General features: G+C 39.5%; 1 protein-coding gene across 1 annotated transcript in view; it reads right to left on the bottom strand.

Moving 5' to 3' along the window:
• MARCHF8 (membrane associated ring-CH-type finger 8) overlaps positions 1-21,307 on the bottom strand; it is a 134,654-nt gene that overhangs the window by 12,192 nt on the left and 101,155 nt on the right. Inside the window, 1 exon segment of the mRNA XM_087431851.1 lies at positions 11,670-11,720. Coding sequence (XP_087287977.1) covers positions 11,670-11,720 — 51 coding nt within the window.

The following is a 21,307-nucleotide window of genomic DNA, read 5'->3' as shown; positions in this document are numbered from 1 at the left end:
ATTATAAGGTTTCAAGGAAATTTTTAAAATCTACTTACTGTTGTTTTACATAAATACAAACGAACAAATGCCTTATCCTGGCTGACTCCTTTTCCAATAAGAGAAAGCAAGCAAGATTCATGGGGCCATCACAGCTCCCAGAAGAGGCTCCTTCTGTCACCAGCTAAAGAGGACCACATGTTCCAAAGTTCAGAACCAGTTCACATGTACAGGATTTAGGGCTGGCCTGATCAATAGCAGCAAAGACAAAATGAAGCGAATATCTTCAAATACAGTTCCAGGGTCCAACTGGGGAAGTTAAGGTAAGTCAAGGGGCCGGCAGGTCCCTCTCAGAGGTTCAGAGCAGCAGACAGCTCTCCCGCTCTTCCTGACAGCAGTGGGCAGGGTGGGATGGGGAAGGCCATGGGGCAGTACTAGCCTCAAGGGAAAAGGAGACTCCGTGCCACACAAAACTACGGAGAACACCCTCTCCCCACCAAAAGGGTCAGACCACACAGGACTGTTACTGATAGAAAGTGTAAATGTTTATAATGAGAAAATTCAAATGTATGGAGAGATCTTAAGCCCTCTGTTTCTTAAGTTCTTTGTTGGTTCTCAAACAAGAGACTTTCCAGTCATGAAAAGGAATGTAAGGCAATCTCACTACAAAAAAATTTTCCTAAAAATCCCCTCTTCTTAAGATGTTGTAATCAATTATGCCAAATAAACCTCTGGATTGTGTCTAGGCCTAAATCCCAGTTGCTCTCATTTCTTAAGAATGACAAATACTTTTAGGCAATTTCTTTTGCTGTACTCAAGTCACTTAGTGGTTGCCTTTCCTATCAGATTCATTGTTTTAAATAATTTTATCAAGGCTGCCAAAAATATATAAGGAAAAGAAAACTTTTCATTTATCCTTGGTAGAATTTGGCATTCACCCTTTTTTTATTTCCTTTTAAGAGAACTTACTGCTGTTGGAAGGGCTATCATAACAGACTCATCAAGTAGATTCCTCAGGAACTTGCCAATTTTCCATCTTCTATTTACATTTTACCTCAGAGGGACTTTCTCATTGCAGGACACCAGCTGTACCTTCCTGACTTTCTTTCTGCTTCACTTCCTTCCCTTGCTCCTTCCACTTGGTTACTTCCCAACTTCTCTCTCTACCACCTCCTCCTCCTTCTCTGTTGCAAACCTCCACTGGGCCTTCTTTTCATTTACCAGCAAAGGTACTTTTCAAACATTTTGCTCTCTAACAAAATTTGCCCATCTGATTTATATCAACAGGTGCAGGGCCACAAGAAATGGTTTGGTTGGGTTCATTTGCTTTTAAGCCAAGAGGAATTTGAGGAAGGACTAGATAAGGAGAGCAAGATGCAAGTAGGGCTCATGTTTACAACTGACCTCAAATTATAGTATATCAAATCAATGACAAAAGAAAAAATGGAAAAGGAAGTACAGATGGCTCTTAAAATATGAAAAGATGCTTAACCTCTCTCACAATGAGAAATATAAATTAAAACTACGAGATGCACTATTATCAACAAAAAAAGTTTTATTTAAAGAAATCAAATAATACCTGTGTTGGCAAAAGCATGGGGAAACAGTGATGCTTACACACTGCTGGTGGGAAGGAAACTGTAAACTCCCATAGAATACAATTTGGAATTTCTCTCAGAATTACAAATGCACATACACTTTGTCTCAGCAATTCTTCTTTTAGGAATTCATCCTCACCCATATGCACAAAGAGCTTTGTACAGCATTGTTTGTGAGGGCAAAGGGCTGGCATAACCTCAATGCCCATGGGCTTGGAGCTACTGAGTCAATACTGGTACACCAGCAGAAGGGAACACCAGGCAATCATTAAAAGAAGGGAAAGCTCATTAGGCCCTGTAACGGGTACTTGGAAGGAACAGGCAGAGGGGAGAGCCACGTCATGCACGCTGGTATGAGGAGACTATCACTGGAAGAGTACACACTTCCAAGTCCTAATAGTGGTTTCTTCTGAAACATGGAAGGAGAGCAGGGACCTTGGGCGAGAGGGACACTAACTTTTCATGGAGACTCTTCCCAACCATTACACCACTTTTATCATGAACAAGTATTTCCTAAACGTAAATTCACTTTAAAATAACATGTAACTGAAAGTTTAAGTAAAATAAAACTACAGAAGCACAACCAACTGTAACGATTTTCCAACTCTGGGAAAACTGGTAAAGAAATTGATGTAACCGGTCATGACCTACATTTATAAAAAGAAGAAAGAAAATAGAAGATGTCAGCGTGCATCTGACATAATGAGGATTAAGTCTTTTGGGGGGAATTTCTTCTTTCTGTTGTGTGTGTGTGAGTGATCTGAATTTCGACGTAAAAACTATTTCTTACAAAGGGTCATGGTCAAAATAATTTGAAAGTCATTGCACTACTGTATTTCTACAAAGAAAATAAAAAATATCAAAATAAGTAAAAGAAGAAGATGGCTAAATCAAGAAAGCACAATACATTGTCAGCACAGAGATTTCAGAAGTGAAGAGTTCTGACAGCTCCCAAGAGAAAAGGTTCTTCCTCTACATAGATAGCATTTGCCACCTGTAGTCCATTTCTATTGATGTCTAACAAATTACCACAAACTTAGTGGCTTGAAACTACACAAATTTATCATCTGATGCACAGTGTGACGGGATCCTCTGCTCAGGGTTTCCCTCCTTTCTGGAGGCTCTGAGGAAGAATACACACTCATTCAGGTTGTTGGCAGAATGCAGTTCCTTGCAGCTTTAGGAATGAGGACCCCATTTCCTTGCTGGCTGTCAGCCGGGGGGGCTGCCTGCATTCCCCACCGATCTCTCCCCATGTTCAAGTCCATTCTTTCTTCCAATCTCTCACATCCTCTTCTGCCACAAGCCAGAGAAAGCTCTCTGCTTTTAAGAGCTCATGTGATTCCATTCATGCAATATAACATGATCATAGGGGCAATATCTCATCATATTCACAAGTTCTGGGCATTAGGGTGAGATATCTTTGGAGGGTCACTTTAGAAATTCTGCTTACCAGACCACCTTACATTCACTTCCTGCTCAGGAGGTTACTAAATGCTACTGCACTCCTACTCCCAAACCAAAAGAGAGTGATCCGCTCCTTACTGCCAGCTCAGCAGGCCTGACTTCATATAATAAAGCCAAACAAAGTCTCACTTGGTGTTTAGACACTGCAATGTACAGACCGACATTGCATTTCAGCAAACTTTCTGCTTAGCACAGAAGTTACTCTGTGAAAACAAATGCTTCCTTATGAGAGACTCTGATTTCTATAAATAAACACCCAGTTGTATTCAACTTCAAAAATGAGCTACAATTAAAGGAGGAGAAGCCAGTTCTGTGGCTGCTCTGATAAATACATGTTGACTCTTGATGAAGGGCTGTGCCAAGAACGAGCTTTCACAACAGCAATTAATTAAAACTGACCATTAAAAAAGTCAATATAGAATATATACAATATAAGATTCATGAAGAGTGTGCAATAAAAACTACTGAAGTCTAAAATGATTTCCATTATAAATGACTCTCAGCATTGCCTAGCAAGTAGCACTAACACGAATTCTTTGGTGGCCTTTTAGAGAGTTAGAACAACATGAATAGTAATAGATCCCCAGCAAAACAAGGGGCATACATCACAGCACTGCTAGAGGCAAGGCAACAGCTCAAAAGACCTTCTCATGGCTTATCTTCCAAAGCAGGTCTTTAAGCTCCTGTTGGGGATCTTGCAAATTATAACTAGTTTTCAATAAGTTACTCCGAAGGCAATAATTTCTGAGCAAAGATGGCTTCACGTTCCTAGAAACTACAAGTGTAATCATATAAAGATCCAAAATCACCAAAAATAACATGGCGAAAGGGCTGTTTCTGAGTTATTTACCACTCAAAAGAACTCTTTACTACTATAGACTTCCTTCAAATGTTTAACTTTTCAAATATAATCGAAATGTATTTTCATTTCCAAGAATTCTTTGAGAAAACTCTGGGGTGGTGGCAAAAGCACTAGCTTTTGACTCCAAAGTCCTCATTCTGTGTTCTGGGGCCACTCCACTGAGCGCACACCACCTCCCAAGGGCTTACCCTCTTGGAAGAGGAGTTTAATCATTTAAAAATCAGGTCAGTAATCCACAGGGCTGCTGCAAGGATCAAATAAAATCAGAGGAGATGCATAAATGCAACACACACCATTCCAAGAACACCTCCACTGTGAAGCAAGGCTACCATGTGAACTACTACAGGATGATCTGCAGAGTAAACCTGCAGGTATCTCTACTATGAAATGCCCTAATTTCAAGGGAGGTTACCACTGTCCACTCAACTTGGGATGAAAAGAGTTTCTGCCCAGGCTATTCATCTGGCGGGTAAACCTAGAGCCTAGGAGAATGCAAGTGACAGGAACACAGGAGACAAGAAGGATGACCCCAAACTTAATGTTAAGGCTCCTCCTCTAAAGCCAAATGAGTTAGAAGGTGACAAATGAAATCAGTAATCTTTTTAGGCACACGTCCTCTCCCTACAATCTAAAAGAAGGTTCAGAGATCTGCTTGAAACCCCTTCGAAGGCCCCAACGCTCCAGCCACCCTCTCTGCTCTGCCACGTGGTGTTGGTCACTCTGCAGTCCACACCCTCTTGCTCCTCCTGGGGATGTTCCCACACCCCACCCAGCACAACTGGCCCTTTCTAAGGTTTTTCCTCAAAAAGGGCTTTTTATTCCTATTATTCACTGTCCTCATACCTTGTTCATTTTTTTTCATAGCACTTAGCAAGGTTTATGAAAAGATGTTTCTGAAACAATATGTTAACTCAGAAGTTGCTGCTGTTTAGCCTAGCATAGTGCCTGGCATACAGTAGGTGCTCAGTGAACACTTGTTGAATGAATAAAACAAGTACACTCTGGAGGGACTATCTCTCTATTAACAGATCTAAAACAGAGGCTCTCAAACTTGTTGGTCTCAGGACCCCTTTACACTCTAAAAAATTATTGAGGCCCCCAAAGAACTTGTGTTTATGTGGGTTACATCGATCAAACTTCACTATATTAGAAAATTTCAAAACACAAGACCACCAGCACACATTCCATTAGCGTCAGAGAGAAGATGGGGTCTTGTATGTCACTTAGCCCCTGGAAACTCCACTGCATACTCGTGAGAGAATGAGTGTAAAAGGCAAATAATGTCTTAGTATTATTGTGAAACTGGTTTTAATCTTGCCTCCCAACTCCAAGAGAGACTGAGAACCAAATTTTGAAAACTGCTGGTCTAAAGCTTTAACCAAAAACTAAACTGTAACCAGTCAGAAGAAAAAATATACGAAAATATAGTCAAACTTGGCAAAAGGGGAGCCAAACAGCCAAATATTTCCCATGGTGCTCCATTAGGATCCAAAGTGAGGCTACATAGTGTTGGCGACACGCATGAAGCTGGCTGTCACTACTTGATGCCATTCAACTTCTCCAATTCATTCCCTTTGTTTCTGTCATATATAAATAAGTATCCCGTCTTTAGGATAGTTGTTTTCTTCAGCATAAATTAAGAAAGGCACATTTTGCCTTATACTTAACCCATAAGCCTGAGTAAACTAAGTGTGTCACTGGTCAACTTTGTATTCAGAAACAGAAAGAAGGAGACCCTGGTCTTGACAACCCCGGCAGGGTGTGTGGCTAGCAAGCCTCCCTCCTAAGGCTGCATTTACATCTGACATGTGACATTCTGCTGTATCTCACTCCTATCTAATGGCAACAGTAATTAGAAAATACTCAAGAGATCTAAGAGAGTGAATGCTCAAATTCATTGAGATTTGCCTGCCAAACAACAGAGCAGCAATAATTTTAAGTACTCATTAAACATGTCCAGTCTGACTTCTACCCAGGAATATTTGATTAACCAGAGGCACATAATGCTTATGGTATCTGAATAAAATTATGCAGAGCTCTAAAATATCCTACCAGGTAAGAGCCTTCAGCAATTAATGGAGCCTGATGAGCCTGCTGGCTGCAGGGAGGAGGGCACCCATGCCTCAGGCTTCATGATGGATGTCTAGCCTACCACTGCCGTATTCCTGGGGTAAGTGCTGCCAGGGAGTGCTTACTTGAATTTGCTCAAGAAACTGTGTCACCTAGACCAAGTGTAATCCCCAGGGTTGAACGAAAATGCTTTCCTCATTTCCTCAGTTTACATGGTATAAATTAACACCGTGTCTGTTTGCCGTCCCTTCCTGCACATAATCCTCCGGAGAGGCATCAGCAGAGGCTTTAGAAAGCCCAGCCCTTACGATGAGCCTAGCCTAGGCCAATTCCTGGTATCTAAAAAAATTCCAGTGGAATGGAGTGAGTTCAAGCTTCCTCAGGGAATTCCAATCTTCCTCTAAAGGACTTTAGGCCAAAGTACAGTGGTCCTCACTAGAATGGCCCCAGGCAACACAGTCCCACAGTTTACAGGCACTCTGGCACCCTGCAATCCCACAGCTGTGACAGCCATCACTTCCACTGACTAAGTCTGCAAATATCTGCCTTTCCTCTCTAAGTATTGGATTTCCCAAGGAAGTGACAGTTTTCTACTATAGTTTAACCCCATCCTGGCTGGCTCCTTTTCACCTTTTTATATCCTGCTTTAAGTTTCCCCTCCTCAGCCACACCTCTCCTGAGTAGCCCTTCTAACTTTGTTTCTTTGTGTTTCTTGACCTCCGCCCCCCATCTTTTACCTTCATAGTAATTCTTTCCATCTGCGGGTGTTTTATGGAGGTCTGCTTACTCCTCTCTTCTCTGTTTGGTTCAGCATTCAAAGCACAATGTCTGGCACACAGTTAAGTGTTGGACAAAATCCAAACTCATGCAATCCTCATAAACACTGCACTGGGCCTCCTTGTCTACATTTCAGACGAGGATTCCTCGTGCCGAGCAATGAGACAGCCTGTAGGTGGGGGGCAGCGGTGGTACAATCCCCTGGACAGGGAGTCACCTCACCTTATCCTAATGCGGTGGGCCTTCCATAAGCAGCCTCCGTGATCACCTGAAGTCCACCCTGAGGCCGTGCTCAGTACCTCACTGCATTCCCCTCACCAGCCCATGCTCCAAGTCACCCTGGGAGTGATGGCCACCTCACAGCCAGAGGCTGTACATCACACTCTTACAGCAGAGACCCTCACCTCCACCCCTCCCTTCTCTCTACCGCACAGCCTCCCAAATCCCCTTGCCTACAGAGCCCTAGTTCACAAAGGGCAATATCAGGACCAGTGGTGGGTGACAGAATAAGAGTTTAGAGGACGTACTGAAGAACAAATTTTTTAAGTTATGTTGTAATTTCATGTCAGCAAACTAGCAAATCAAAAATGTGATTTCAGATACAATGATATAAAATTTTTGTTGCAAACAAATTTGTTTAATTAAATATAGTGAGTTGGTTTAAAGAAAACGATTGAGCAAACAGCAGCATGGGTAGTGCATGGGGTGAGGGTGGGGTGTAGATGGCTCACATCTGGGGAACACTGCTCCAGGATGGCTCTGCTGGCCCACATGATCAAGGACCCCTCAGCAAGGGAAAGGGCAGAGCAGGGTTGCACAGAAAGCTGTATTCAAATGCCCATCTTTCCGCAAGCATGCCCCCTGTGGGTTTCATCCTTCCTCAAACAGCTTCTCCAGGCACTCAGTCAACACAACAGGTCTTTTCCTAGGGGACAATTCTGCTACTTCTTAAAAAAAAAAAAAGGTTTTCTACACATCGCTACAAGATCATTATAAACTGTAACAGGTGCTATAAATGGATGAAGTTACAACTGGCCAGGACCAGATCATCTTAGATCTGGCACATTGAGGTAGGGAGTTGGAATCTTATTCTAAATATGATAAGAAGCCAGTGAAGGCTTAACAAGAGAAGCATTAGGATTCTATTTACCTGGTTGCTGGGGTGGAGCATGATTTGGGAGGCGGTAAGAATGTAGGCCGATTCTTGGAAAGCTACTGCAGTAGCTGAGGAGGCTTGGGCCCAGGAGGTGGCTATGACAATGAAGAGGAACAACGGGCTGGATATAAAGCATCTAGCACAACACCATGAAAACACTTGCTCAACAGACACGTGCTGACCACCTCCAGAGCTAGATTCTACTCTTGGCTCTGAAGATTTAAGGGTAAACAAGACACAATTCTGTGCTCATGGAGTATACATATGGGGCGAAGGGCCAACAGAAAAAATTCAATAAGAACTCAGGCAATTACAAGTGCTCTGTTGAAAACAAAACAGGAAAAGGTGACCAGGGGACCACTTAGGTGGTCAGGATGGGCCACTAGGAAGAGGTGACAAATTTCATGAAACTTTGCTCTTGTAACAGAGGCTCAATAAATGATCATTACTATTAATAAAAACAGTACCGAGTGAAGACCTGGTCATCAGAATTGCTTAAATGTCCCAATATGCTTCCTTTATTAACTCTCCAAGAGGATCACACCTGACCCCATTTTAAAGACAGGTAAGCCACCACATCTAGCAGCCTCTTGCACATCCCATCTAATCGGCTGAAAGGGAGTATGGTTTTTGAGGCTAAAATGAAACATGGGGAGCCTCCAATAAACACTGAACCACTCCATCATTTTGTAACGAAATCTAGCTGCAACACTATGAGAGAGACTGAAGGTTTACTTTTACCCGTTCTCAACCTCTAACTTCATGAGTGGGAACCACTAAGTGGGAAACTGCAGGAGCATAATGCAGACTGCAGTTGACTGACTGACATGAGCACAGACCAGCTCTGAACCCAGCTGGAGGCTGAGTCAGCAGAAAAAGTCTCCTGACAGAGACAACAGAGATTTCAGGTAGCTTAAAACATGTCTGTGGTCTGACCTTTCTTTGTATTTTCGATCTCAAGGGTATGGAAGCATCTGCTTAAGTATGTCTGCTACACCGAAGACAGAGTTTTACATGTCATGGCCTAAAAGTGGCTTCCAACAACAGGCTCATTTTATAAATACTGCAATAAAGAACTGCATTTTCAAAAACACAGTTACCTTTCATAGTAGTGATTTAACTAGTTCATGCCTGACAACTCCATATTATACTAACTTTCCTACTTACGGAGGGGTACATTTTTGCAACAAATTTCATGCTGATGGGTTCACTGAGAAGTGATGTGAGCACATTGCCACTCCTGATATTTTTCCTCTGATCCCAGTTAAGTGCACAGGAACTCCTGCTTTGAAAATGGAAGAGGCCCAAATCTTTTTGGCCCTGCTCTGAGGCAGAAAGCTTTGAGGCTTCACAGCTCCCCTGCTCCTAAGAGGGTTAGAGTGTGGAGATAAAACTGCTGTTTAAGAAAATTCCAACGCTGCCCACAGGAAAGCTCCACATCAGCGGCCATGTTTGTTTTGCTCTTCACTTTAGGCCAGTGCCTAGCTCAGTGCCCAGCACAAAGAACACGCGATAAAGATGTGTGCAAGAAGGAAGGAAGGAGAGGCCAGAGTTTTGATCAGATTTCTTCATTTTCACCCCCAGGTGATATTTATTTTAAAGCACATAGTTCTGCCTTTGATCAGTAATCAAAGAGTAACAGCTACTGTCAAGGACTAGCCTGACCTAGTCAACCTAAGACCATCAGAGTTCCACAAAGGTTGACAAGAGTCCGTTTACTACTGACTGAGGGAGCTGACCCACGGCTCCTTGCAAACATCATCCCTAAGACTCACAACAACCCTGAAGGCTGTAAATTACCCTACTTTACTCATCAAGAAATTAAAGCTCAGAGAAGTGTCCTTCCTCAAAGTTACATGGCTAATAAATCCTTGTCCATCTAACCCCCAAACCCTCACAGAGCAACTCGGAACACCCACGCCCCAGGCCTGCGCCAAGCCCATAAAATGTTCCTCTAGATACTGTAAGCCAGTGGTTTACAAACTTTTTTTTTTTTTTTTTTAACTATAAGAGGAAAGTTTCCTTCAGATAAAATCTGACTAAAAGCATAAACAAACAGACACGTATCTGAGGCATAGGACGATGCCCTCCTTCAGAACTGCCCTCAGCCACTGGAGCAAAGCAATGAGTGCCACTGCGTGCTTTCAAAATATTGAGTTCAACTCAACCAGTCACGCCATCTGGCTCTACCATCTCCTCACTTTTCTTGGTGCTTAAATGTTGGATAGCTCCTTCAAAAGGTGGTAGGGCAAAACCGGACATGTTACTCAAACAGTAATGACCTACCACTGCACAGTTCTATAGCTCCAGCTCCATGCCTGGCTGAAGGAACAGCAAAAGAAAAGAAATGGAGGTTGGAAAAGATGGGAGCATTCAGTAAAAGGTATTTATATGAAGTGGCCGATGCCCATGGCTTGAAGGACTGGTCTGGGGGGAGATCAAGTCAGGAATGAACTGAGTAGCACTCTGTAAACGGCCTTCAATGTTATAACTGAGCACTGTGGACTTTTCTTTTTATGCAAAATTAAGTGGAAGAATGATATGATTAGATCATAAATATGCCTAAGAACAGACTGATTAATGTCTTAGAGGATTTGCTCTTGATTCAAAAAGAAAGGGTGATAGGAATGAAAATATCTGTGTAGTTGGTAAATTAAAACGGCATAAAATATGACTGTTTGTTTCAGAGTACTTAGGAGGCCTGAGACAGCAGGACAGGTTTTGTCACGTTGTTCAGATCTTCCTGTCAGGATTTGTATCAGTGTTTGGCCAGCTGACAGAGACATGGGGAGAAGGTCCATCTCTGCAAGGAACCTGCATGGACATACCAGCATGGACAAGGGGTTGACCAGAGCCTGTGTCTGGGCTGAGAGATGAGCAGTGCATGGGAACAAGCTTACCGAATGTGAGACACTGCCTGCTGCCCCCTGGGTCACCCCTAGCAGCTGACAGGCTCCTGGCAGGCTACTCAAGTGACTATACCACAGGTCTATCAGGTGCTGTTGGATGGCCAATTCACCCCCTCAGCTCTCCTCTTCCCGGCCACCTTCTAGCCAGAGGTGGCCTTGTAATCCAGTTCCGGACAGTGAGATGTGAGCACAAGTCAGGCGGCTGGGTGGGGCTTCTGGGAAAGCTTTTGCCTTCCTGTTGTAAAGGGTCACTCAGCTGATGGACCACTCCATCCTTTATCATTCTTCTTATTCCTGCCAAGGCCACAGCCATGGTGCCTAGAGGTCTAGCTCCCACCTTGAGACCATAAGGTGCTAAGCATGAGGATAACAACATGCTAAGGAAGGTGACACAGAGAAAACAGAAAGTGCCTGGGTCCCTGGCAACATCTGTGAGCAACTGCATCAGCTTTGAACCACCTACCTCCAGATATCTTGTCATCGGAACCACATAAAATCCAGAATTAAATTTAAGTCACTAGAGTTGGCTTTTTGTTACTGTCAGTCAAATGAGTTCATAATTGAGGTGACAGTTTCTCTGGTGACTCTCTGAGATTTCTTTTACCTGAAAGTAAATTATTTCTACTGGAAGCAATGGGGTTTTCTCCTATTAGTCACCCCCTCAACACACTCAGAATTGCCTCACTAGAAAAACATAACTGCCATACACCTCATTGTATTGGTCCCAGAGCAGATTAAAGAAGTGTATCATGAACTGTATGTCTTTAAAAGAAAAGACTATAAACACATGCAAGGTATAAGAATATAAAAACCCCAAGCTACAAAAATAACATATTTCAGTGGCACTCTACCTTAGAAACGTTACTTGAATGACTCATGGAATGTCCCAAAGTCTTCTCATTCTGTAAGAAAACCAAGCAGGTGTTAAGTATCAAGCTTTAATTAAAATGTGCAAAGAAGTAATTGATCATAACAATCCTACTGACAAATCATTCTGTCAACTAGAATTTGCTGAGCACAAACTACTAGGTACTGGGCCAGCTATTAGATACTGGAGAATTTGGCAAAGATGAATAAAACAATAGTTCTTGCCCTAAATGAACTTAAGTTAACAAGAAGAGAACAGGAATTTGGAATTAACTGTAAAAATAAGAGAGTGAAAAGTGTCTTAAGACACATTCAAGTGGAGGTTCAGAGGTGAGAAATTGCATGTTCAGTTATATGTCGTGTGGTCCACGCTGTGAGGAGCCACTGAAGAATGCAGAAGGAGAAAAAAGGACAGCTGACCCCATCCAGGTCATTTGGCTGCAAAGTGTTGACTACTCAGCAGGCACATCACACAGCTCTCATCTACTCCCTCAAGCCTGTTTCTCCTCCTGGATCAGAGAAATCTGAGAGTCATGCTAGCCTCCTCCCTCTCACACCCTTCCGTCTTCAGTCACCAGGTCTTGTATCAAATTCTTTCTCCTTAATGTCTCTGAATCTCAAATCTCATCTCCATTTCTATCATCAATGCCTTAGTTTAGGTTCTCTTCCTTTCTTACTTGGAATTCTTGAATAACTTTCTACCTGGTCTCTCTGCTTTTAAGTTGACCTCCTTGATACATAATTGTTATGGACTGAATTGTGTCCCCTCAGAATTCATATATTGAAGTCCTAATCCCCAGTACTCAGAATGTGACTATATTTGGAGATGGTGTCTTGAAGGTAATTATGTTAAAATGAGGTCTTTAGGGTGGGCCCTAATCCAATATGAATGGTGTACTTTTAAGAAGAAGCTATTAAGACACAGACAAGCACAGAGGAAAGATACAGGGAGAAGATGGCCGTCTACATGCCAAGAAGAGAGGCCTCAGGAGAAACCAAACTTGCTGACACCTTGATCTAGGACTTCTCCCTTTAGAACTGTGAGAAAATAAATTCCTGTTGTTTTAACCACCCAGTCTGTGGCACTTTGTTATGGTAGCCCTAGCAAACGAATACAATAATCTTCCACACTTTAACTTTCTAAAGAAAAGTGAATGTTCCAAATGTAAATCTGATTTTTAAAAAGAAGAAAGTAACGTTTCTTGAACCCATTCATCCTTGCTCTAAACCAAATGAATAAAAAAAACTATTACAAATGGAAGAGATGATATTTTAAAGATTACCTATTCTCTATTCAGTTCACATGCCATGCGATAATCATGAGGAAGACCAAAGAAGGTTGAGATGTAATTAGGAGGTAAAATTCGTTGGTCAATGAGAAGTACAAGTAGAGCTAGTGGATCATTTAAGAACTCCTTTGAGGAAGAGTTGATTCCATTCCACCAAGGCTCTCCTTAAAGAAAGCTAGCCATCAAGAAAGTTTTATTTTCTACTTCCCCTCAACCCACCAAATTACAGACTGCCTTGACTTTTGTATACTTGGCTTTTGAACACCTGATATCCCTAAAATGCTGATGAAGAAATGTTTCAAGATCTCCTAGGTGGCCTGCCAGCCAGCACTTGTTTTGGCAATGCTGTCTTCTTTGTCTTTATAGCAATGCTGTTTGTGCAATTTTTTGAATATTTTTATTATATTTTCACCTTATTTTATAAGTCTAAGTAGAAATAAAAATTCAGGTCTCTTAAGTGTTATTAAGTGTTCAGTCTCAATGGAATGTCTCTTGGTCTTAAGCTAGTCAATTAGACGGTTAAAAAGGAAAAGAATAAAATTATAAAGTATGCTCAAAGTGTTGGCAATATATCATCAAAGACTGTTTCTAAAAGACCAGATTTAATTAGGCATTTCATTCAATCACCTTATTCACAAACTGACTCACTGGGAATGGAGAGTCCCCCTGTCCACACAACAGATAAATCTATTACCATTCAGGTTTCATTCATGAGTCAAGAATGTATTATGGATAAACACAGGGTACTGCTATGAATCCAGGCTTAAAGGCTTACCTACACGAGATTTACTACTAAACTTTAAATTAATCTACTAAATTAAAACAAAGTACCATATGCCTTGGATTATTTGTACAGAAAACCAATTATAACCACTATCATATTACCTGCTACCTTACAAGAAATGGCCAGTTGAACACCATCTGGAAATCTACAAAAAAGTTCTGAGGTACTAAGAGCAGCAATAATTCACATCCTAGATCTTTCTGACATTCATTATTTCATAGAGAATGAATATTGGGGTGGAGAGAGGCCTACCCGCTAAACTCGATAACATTATAAATCCTGACTGGGATCTAAAAGTTGCTCTTTACCTTACTTATGAACTTGAGAAATAAATTTAATGCTGTAAGCCTTTATTCTGTTTCCCTTGTTAGAACAATTCAATATTGTACATTGGTAAAATCAAACAAATAACTAGCCCCAGAAGATATAGATGTTTTAAAGCCTGAAACCTGTCAATATTTAGGATTGCTTCTCCACTACCTGGTAGGAAGTTAACAATTCAGTTCCAACAGACCATGTTTTGTTTTGTTTTATTCCGTACATACTGCTGCTTATCTGAACTTACTGAAAAATCCAAGAAGTTCAGCACCATAACAGATCTACTTTTCAGGAAGCAAATCCCAGGGTTCATTCAAATCAGTTACTCATTCATTCCATACTTATTTACTATGCAGCTACCATAGGCAAACAACTGTTATCAGGCACAAAATATGGACAAAAATAAATCTGACTCCTAGGCCTGTGGCAATGATAATGTTACCTCAGAACTGCTTTGAAATAGTGTTTTGATGAGGAATGTACCTCTAGGGAAAAGTTGAAGAATGACATAAAAAACCACATACATAAATTATATCAGGGTAGAGTGGGTGATACCATTCTCTCCTACAGTCAGAATAGCATGTTTCTGAATGAGAAAAAGGAAAGTTTACCAATGGTGGTTTATCAAACACCAACGTCAAGAACTGGAATTAGGAATACCAAAGAGAAAAAGAGTTCCATTCCAGTTCAAGCTGAAACTAAGCTTCAATGCCCAAGTGATAAAAACTTTGGCAAATTATTTTCATATAATCTTAAATACATTCAGTCATTGCTTAATGGGTGCCACCATCTTGTAGCCCTGGGAGAGATGAAAGCCTTACTGCGTCCTCTGTCCTCAGAGAAGGCATCGGGGGATGTCACAGTGTGCTACCACACACTTCCCTAGCTTGCTCTCATCTCTTTGGTGGGCTCTTTTTGTCTACATTAAACATGAGAGTTCCTCAGAACACAGCCCCATGCCCTCTTCTCCTTTGTTGTCTCCCTTAGACCACTGCTTCTGAAACTTTGTGCCCTTGAATCATTTAGGGATGTTGCTAAAATGCAGTCTGTGATTTGTTAGTAGATTGACAAGTAGACTGAGATTCTGAAATAGATTGAGCTTCTGCATTTCCAATAAGCTCCCAGGTGACTCCCACGCTGCTGGTTCCCAGATCATACTTTAAGATGCAAATTTCATTCCCAATCCTGGGCCAGAATAATCCATAAAGGCTATGACTCATTTTTTAAAAAGCAAATCATGACTACTGTAAAAGTAAATTTCTGGGTCAAAGATGGCAGTGAGCTCACAATTGAGTTACTACAAATAAATCCATCAGGAAACTGGTATGTAGATTGGGAAAGAGTGAGGGTGTGAGAAAGAAAAGTTTTGTTAATGTAAGAAGTTACCAAGTCACAAAGATAAAGAGAAGCTCTGTGGAACAATAAGGGACGTTTCACAATTCAATCTTGTCAATGATGTTTTGCAAGTCCATGTGTGGCTCCAATAGATTGTACCTCAGGGGTAGAACCAAGATGCAGAGCCCACAGAGACCAAACACACTCTGGAAAGTAGAAGCCAAGAATTAACAGGAAGACAATGAGGTGAGATGTCTAAGCAAGTTTCTGGGATTCTGTATAAAGGAATCGAACAACAGAACTTCATATGGGAGTTTCCTTGAAACTCTGACCAGGACTGGTCATTAAAAACAAACAAACAAAAAAAAACCTATGCGTAACAGACATAGCTAACTGTCTACCCAATATCCATCCCTACCAACATAACTTCAACTTTGTTCTGAGCAGCAATGGATCCAACTAAAAGTTCTCACTTTCTCACACTATTTTGCAGTTAAGGGTAAATATGTAAGAAAGTTCTCTTTAAAAAAATTAGCCTTGAGGTTTTCTGGGAAAACATTTTGCTTTCCTGATATAGCCACGGCTGCTTTCTCCAGTATTCTTCCTTCCCTCATCTACCCTGGAATATAGATGTCATTCCAGGAGGTACAGCAGTCACATTGGGACCATGAGGAGAAAAAGCATACGCAAAGAAGTCTCAAACTGTTTGGTCTCAAGACTCCTTTACAATGTAAAAAATTACTGAGGACTCCCCAAACTTTTTGTTTATGTGGGTTATATCTATTGATATTTTCCATATTAGAAATTAAAATTGACAATTTTAAGAATACAAATCTCAGGGCCAGCCTAGTAGCATAGTGGGTTAAGTTTGTGTGTTCTGCTTCGGAGGCCCACGGTTTGCAGGTTTGGACCCCGGGTGCAGACCTACGCACTGCTCATCAAGCCATGCTGTGGTGGCATCCCACATACAAAAAAAAAAAAAAAAGAGGAAAGTTGGCACAGATGTTAGCTCATGGCCAATCTTCCTCACCAAAAAAAAAGAATATAAATCTCTTAATTCATTTAGACTTATCAATAATAAACCCAGTTAATATAAATAACACTTCTATGAAAAATAAATATTTTTCCAAACAAAAAATATAAGTGATCACAGTAGCATGGTATTACATTTTTGTAAAGCTTGTTAATGTCTAATTAGTAGAAGACAGGTGGATTTTCATATCTGCTTGTACATTCAATCTCCTCTGATATGTTGTTTTGATTGAAGTAAATGAAGAAAATTTGGCTTTATATAGTTAAGTAGTTAGAAAAGGAACATATATTTTAATAACCATTTGAGACAATTGTGAATATTATTCTTTGTACTACACAAAAACTCAACAAGTAATTAGCTGATGTGGACTCGAAATGATATTAATAAACTTTTAATACTCTATTAAAACCAACTGGCCCATCTTTTACTTTGAATTGATCTCTTAACCAGGCATGACTTTATAACATCACATCTTGGCCATTTAGAAATTACTGGCTCATTGACCTATGCAAATTGCCCAAGATTGACATATTCCATTATGCAATATCAAACAAAGCCACACTCATTAATATGACCACCAATTGAATCAGAAGAGACTTTAATTATTGAAAAGCTAACAAGCACACAATGGAGGATACAAGTTTTCCAAAATTCTAATTTTTGCTTAGAAACCTCAAATTTTATCATGGGCAATAAAAACTGTTACTTGCTTTCCTTGAAGTGAAAGATCATTAGCTCACTCATTCAATTTTGAGAAAATGTCTGCCAAATATCCAAATCAGAATAATCAAGCTTAAGGGTACTGTCAAAAATGATGGTATTTTAGGGGCTGGCCTGGTGGCTTAGTGGTTAAGTTCGGCGCACTCTGCTTCAGCGGCCCAGGGTTCAGTTCCTGGGCACCGACCTACACCACTCATTGGCGGCCATGCTGTGGTGGCAATCTACGTAAAAAAGAGAGGAATACTGGCACAGATGTTAGCTCAGGGCGAATCTTCCTCAGCAAAAAGGAAAGAAAAAAAAATGATGGTGTTTTAGTGGTAAGCAATTAAGAATAGGCTGATAGCTCCTAGAACAAGCTAAACCATAAAACAACTAGAAAGATAGCACAGAAAACCAGGGACAGAGACAGTTAAGAAAGTCCTCTGAGGTTACAAAGAACCTCAAACATTGGCCTCAAAGACAAATACAGTAAAGGAATCTGAATTTACTTGGATCAGACCATGGGGCATTTTATGGCAAAGAGAACTATCCAAAATAGCAGACCAATCAACTACCAGTTAGTGGACGCTAAAAACTAAGGGTGAAATCAACAGAGACAAGAAAGCTTCGCAGAGAGATCAGGGAAAGATACAGTCAAAAAAAGCACTGCTAAAAACACAGTCATCCCAGCTTGAGAGTGTGCATGCCCAGTGTTGCCCCTCTGAGAAGCAACATCAGAGGCTATACGTCGTGAAGAAAACAGACTTCACTACATAGTCCAGCCAAGTCTCTAAACAAAGAAAAACCCCCAGGGGGTGGGGGATGAAAGAATCATAATTCAGAGTTGCTCAAAAGTATTATATAAAATGTATAGTACTGAACAAAAAAAATTACAAGAGATGCAGAGAAACAGGAAAGGATGGCCCACACACAGGAAAAAAGGCAGGTAATAGAAACTGCCGTTGAGAAGGTCCAGAAGTTGTACTTAGTAGACAAAGGCTTCAGAGTAGTCAGTAGGGAGAAAAGAAGAGAAAAAATATTCGAAGAAATAATGCTGAAAACTCCCCAAATTTGATGGCGACATTAAGATACGTATCCAAGAAGCTAAATTAAATTGTAGTATAATAAAAGCAAAGGAATCCACACTCAGACATCAAGTTAACATGTTGAAATATAAAGACAAAGAGAAAATCTTGAAAGCAGCAAGAGAAAAATAACTTGTCTAGTATAAACGAACTCCAAAAAGATTAACAACTGACTTCTCATCAGAAACCATGGAGGCCAGAAGACTGAGGGAGGATATATTTAGAGAACAGAAAGAAAAAGAATGTCAACCAAGAATATTGAATCCAGCAAATCTATCTTCAATAAAGAAGGTGAAATGAAGATATTCCCAGAAAAACAAAAACTCAGAGAATTCACTGCTAGCAGATATACCTTCAATAGAAATATTAAAGAGAAGTTCTTCAGGCTGAAAGCAAGTAACACCAAATAATAACTATAAACCATATGATAAAAACAAAGAATGCCAGTAACACTAACTATATAACTATAAAAGACAATATACATATATATTTCTGCTCTTAAATGATTTTAAAAGGAATTACGTATAAAAAATATGTAATTGTATTGTTGGACCTATAACATAGAGAAATGTAATATATTTGACAATGACAAACAAAAGAGGTGGGTGGGTACAAAGCTGTACTAGCAAAAGGAAGTGACACCAGATGGCAACTCGAATCCACAGAAATACATGAAGAGAAAGAGAAATGGTAAATAACTTTAAAATAATACAAACTCTATAAATATATACATGCTCTCTTTTCTTTTACTTCTTTAAAAGATAGATTTATATAAAGTAGTAACTGCAACCATGTATTTGTTGGGTTTGTAACATAAATAGATGTAAAACGTATAACAAAATTAGCAAAGAAGGGGAATTAGCATTCCCGTTAGAATTAGCCATAGAACTCCCCATAGAATTAGCAAAGAAGTACATGAGAGGAATTTTTTACATCTTACTGGAATTAAATTAATATGAATCTAAAGTAGTTTCTGTTAGGAAAAAATGTCTATTGTAAAACCTGAGCAAACACTAAGAAAATAACTTAAAAAAATCAATGCAAAAGAAAGCAGTAAAGGAGAAACAGAGAAAAAAGGCATAAGACATATAGAAAACAAAAAATGAAATGGCATACAAACCAAACCATATCAATAGCTAAATATTAACAATACAATCAAAAGAAGAGTTGTCACAGTGGACAAAAACACAAAATGCAACTGTACACTGTCTAGAGGAGACATACTTTAGATTCAAAATGACAAACAGGATAAAGTTAAAAGATGGAAAAAGATAAATCGCAAAAACAGCCACTCTAAGAAAGCTGCAATAATTATACCAATATCAGACAAAATAGACTTAAGAAAATAATATTAGAGATAAAGAAGGATATTTATTATAAGCGGGTCAATCTATCATGAAGATACAGTCACGCATCGCTTAATGATGGGGACACATTCTGAGAAATGTGTCATTAGGGGATTTCATCATTGTGCGAACATAAATAGAGTGTACTTACACAAACCTAGATGGTATAGCCTACTACACACCTAGGCTATATGGTACCAATCTTATGGGACCACTGTCATGTATGTGGTCCATCATTGACCAAAATGTCGTTATGCGGCACATGACTGTATAACAATTATAAACATATATGCACCTCATAAGAAAGCCAAAAATTACATGAAGCAAAAAGTGACAGAACTGAGTAAAAACCAGACAATTTGACAATACTGGCAGACTTCAATACCCTATATTCAACAGTGGACAGAACAACTAGACAATTTGACAATACTGGCAGACTTCAATACCCTATATCAACAGTGGACAGAACAACTAGGTAGAAGACCAACAAAACAGAGGACTTGAACAGCATTATAAACCAACTTGACCTAACAGACATCTATAGAACACTAAACCCAACAACAATAGAATACACATTCTTCTCAAGTATATATGGAACATTCTCCAAGACAGACTATATGGTAGATCATAAAACAAGCCTCAATAAATTTAAAAGGACTGGAATCATACAAAGTATGATTTCTGATAATGGAGTTAAATTAGATATCAATAATAGAAAGAAATTAGGGAAATTCACAAATACATGGAAATTAAATGATAAAATCTGAAATAATTAATGGGTCAAAAAAGAATTCACAAGGAAAATTAAAAATTTATTTGAGATTAATAAAGACACAAAATACCAAACTTACGCAGTGCAGCTAAAATAATGCTAAGAGAGATATTTATAGCTATAAATGCCAATAAAAATAAAGAAGAATAATCTCAAATACATTACTTCCACAATAAAACACTGGTAAGAAAAGAGCAAATTATAACTAAAGTAAATACAGAGAAAGATTACAGGGGATAGTAATGAAATAAGGAAGAGAAATTGATATGAGAAAAATCAACAAAACCTAAAGTTAGTTCTTTGACAAGATTAAAAACAAAAAATCAACAAACCTTTATCTAGCTTTACCAAGTGAAAAAAGAAATACAACTCAAAATTAGGAATAAAAGAGTATTAATAACCTTACAGAAATAGAAAGGATTACAAAGAAATACTACAAACAATTTTAACCAAGAAATTAGATAACTAAAATAAAAGAGGAAAATTCCCAGAGAGATCCAAACTACCAAAAAATGATTCAAGAAGAAATTCTGAATAAATTAGTAATTAGATTGAATTCAGCTACTAATTCAATTAGATTGAATTAGTAATCTAAAAACTTCCCACAAAGAAAACACCAGGACCAGATGGCATCACTGGTTAATTCCACCAAACATTTAAAGAAGAATAAATATCAATGCTTCATAAGCTCTTCCAAAAAAAAAAATAAGAGGAGGGAACACTTTCCAACTCATTCAATGAGGCCAGTATTACTCTGAAAACAAAACCAGACAAAGATATCACAAGAATAGAAAACTACATACCAATATTCCTTACATAGGCTCAGGAATTTTCAACAAAATACTAGCAAACCAAATCCAGCAACAGATAAAAGGGATATACACTATGACCAAGTGGGATTTATACCATGAATGCAATGCAGCTGCAACTCAATATAATACACAAGATCAACTGAATTCAA

Source organism: Ceratotherium simum, chromosome 6 (assembly GCF_057802395.1).
Source record: "Ceratotherium simum simum isolate JZ-2026a chromosome 6, ASM5780239v1, whole genome shotgun sequence".
Classification (NCBI taxonomy): domain Eukaryota; kingdom Metazoa; phylum Chordata; class Mammalia; order Perissodactyla; family Rhinocerotidae; genus Ceratotherium; species Ceratotherium simum.
The sequence above is the reverse complement of the archived record's forward strand: the minus strand, read 5'-3'. Positions and strand labels throughout refer to the sequence as shown.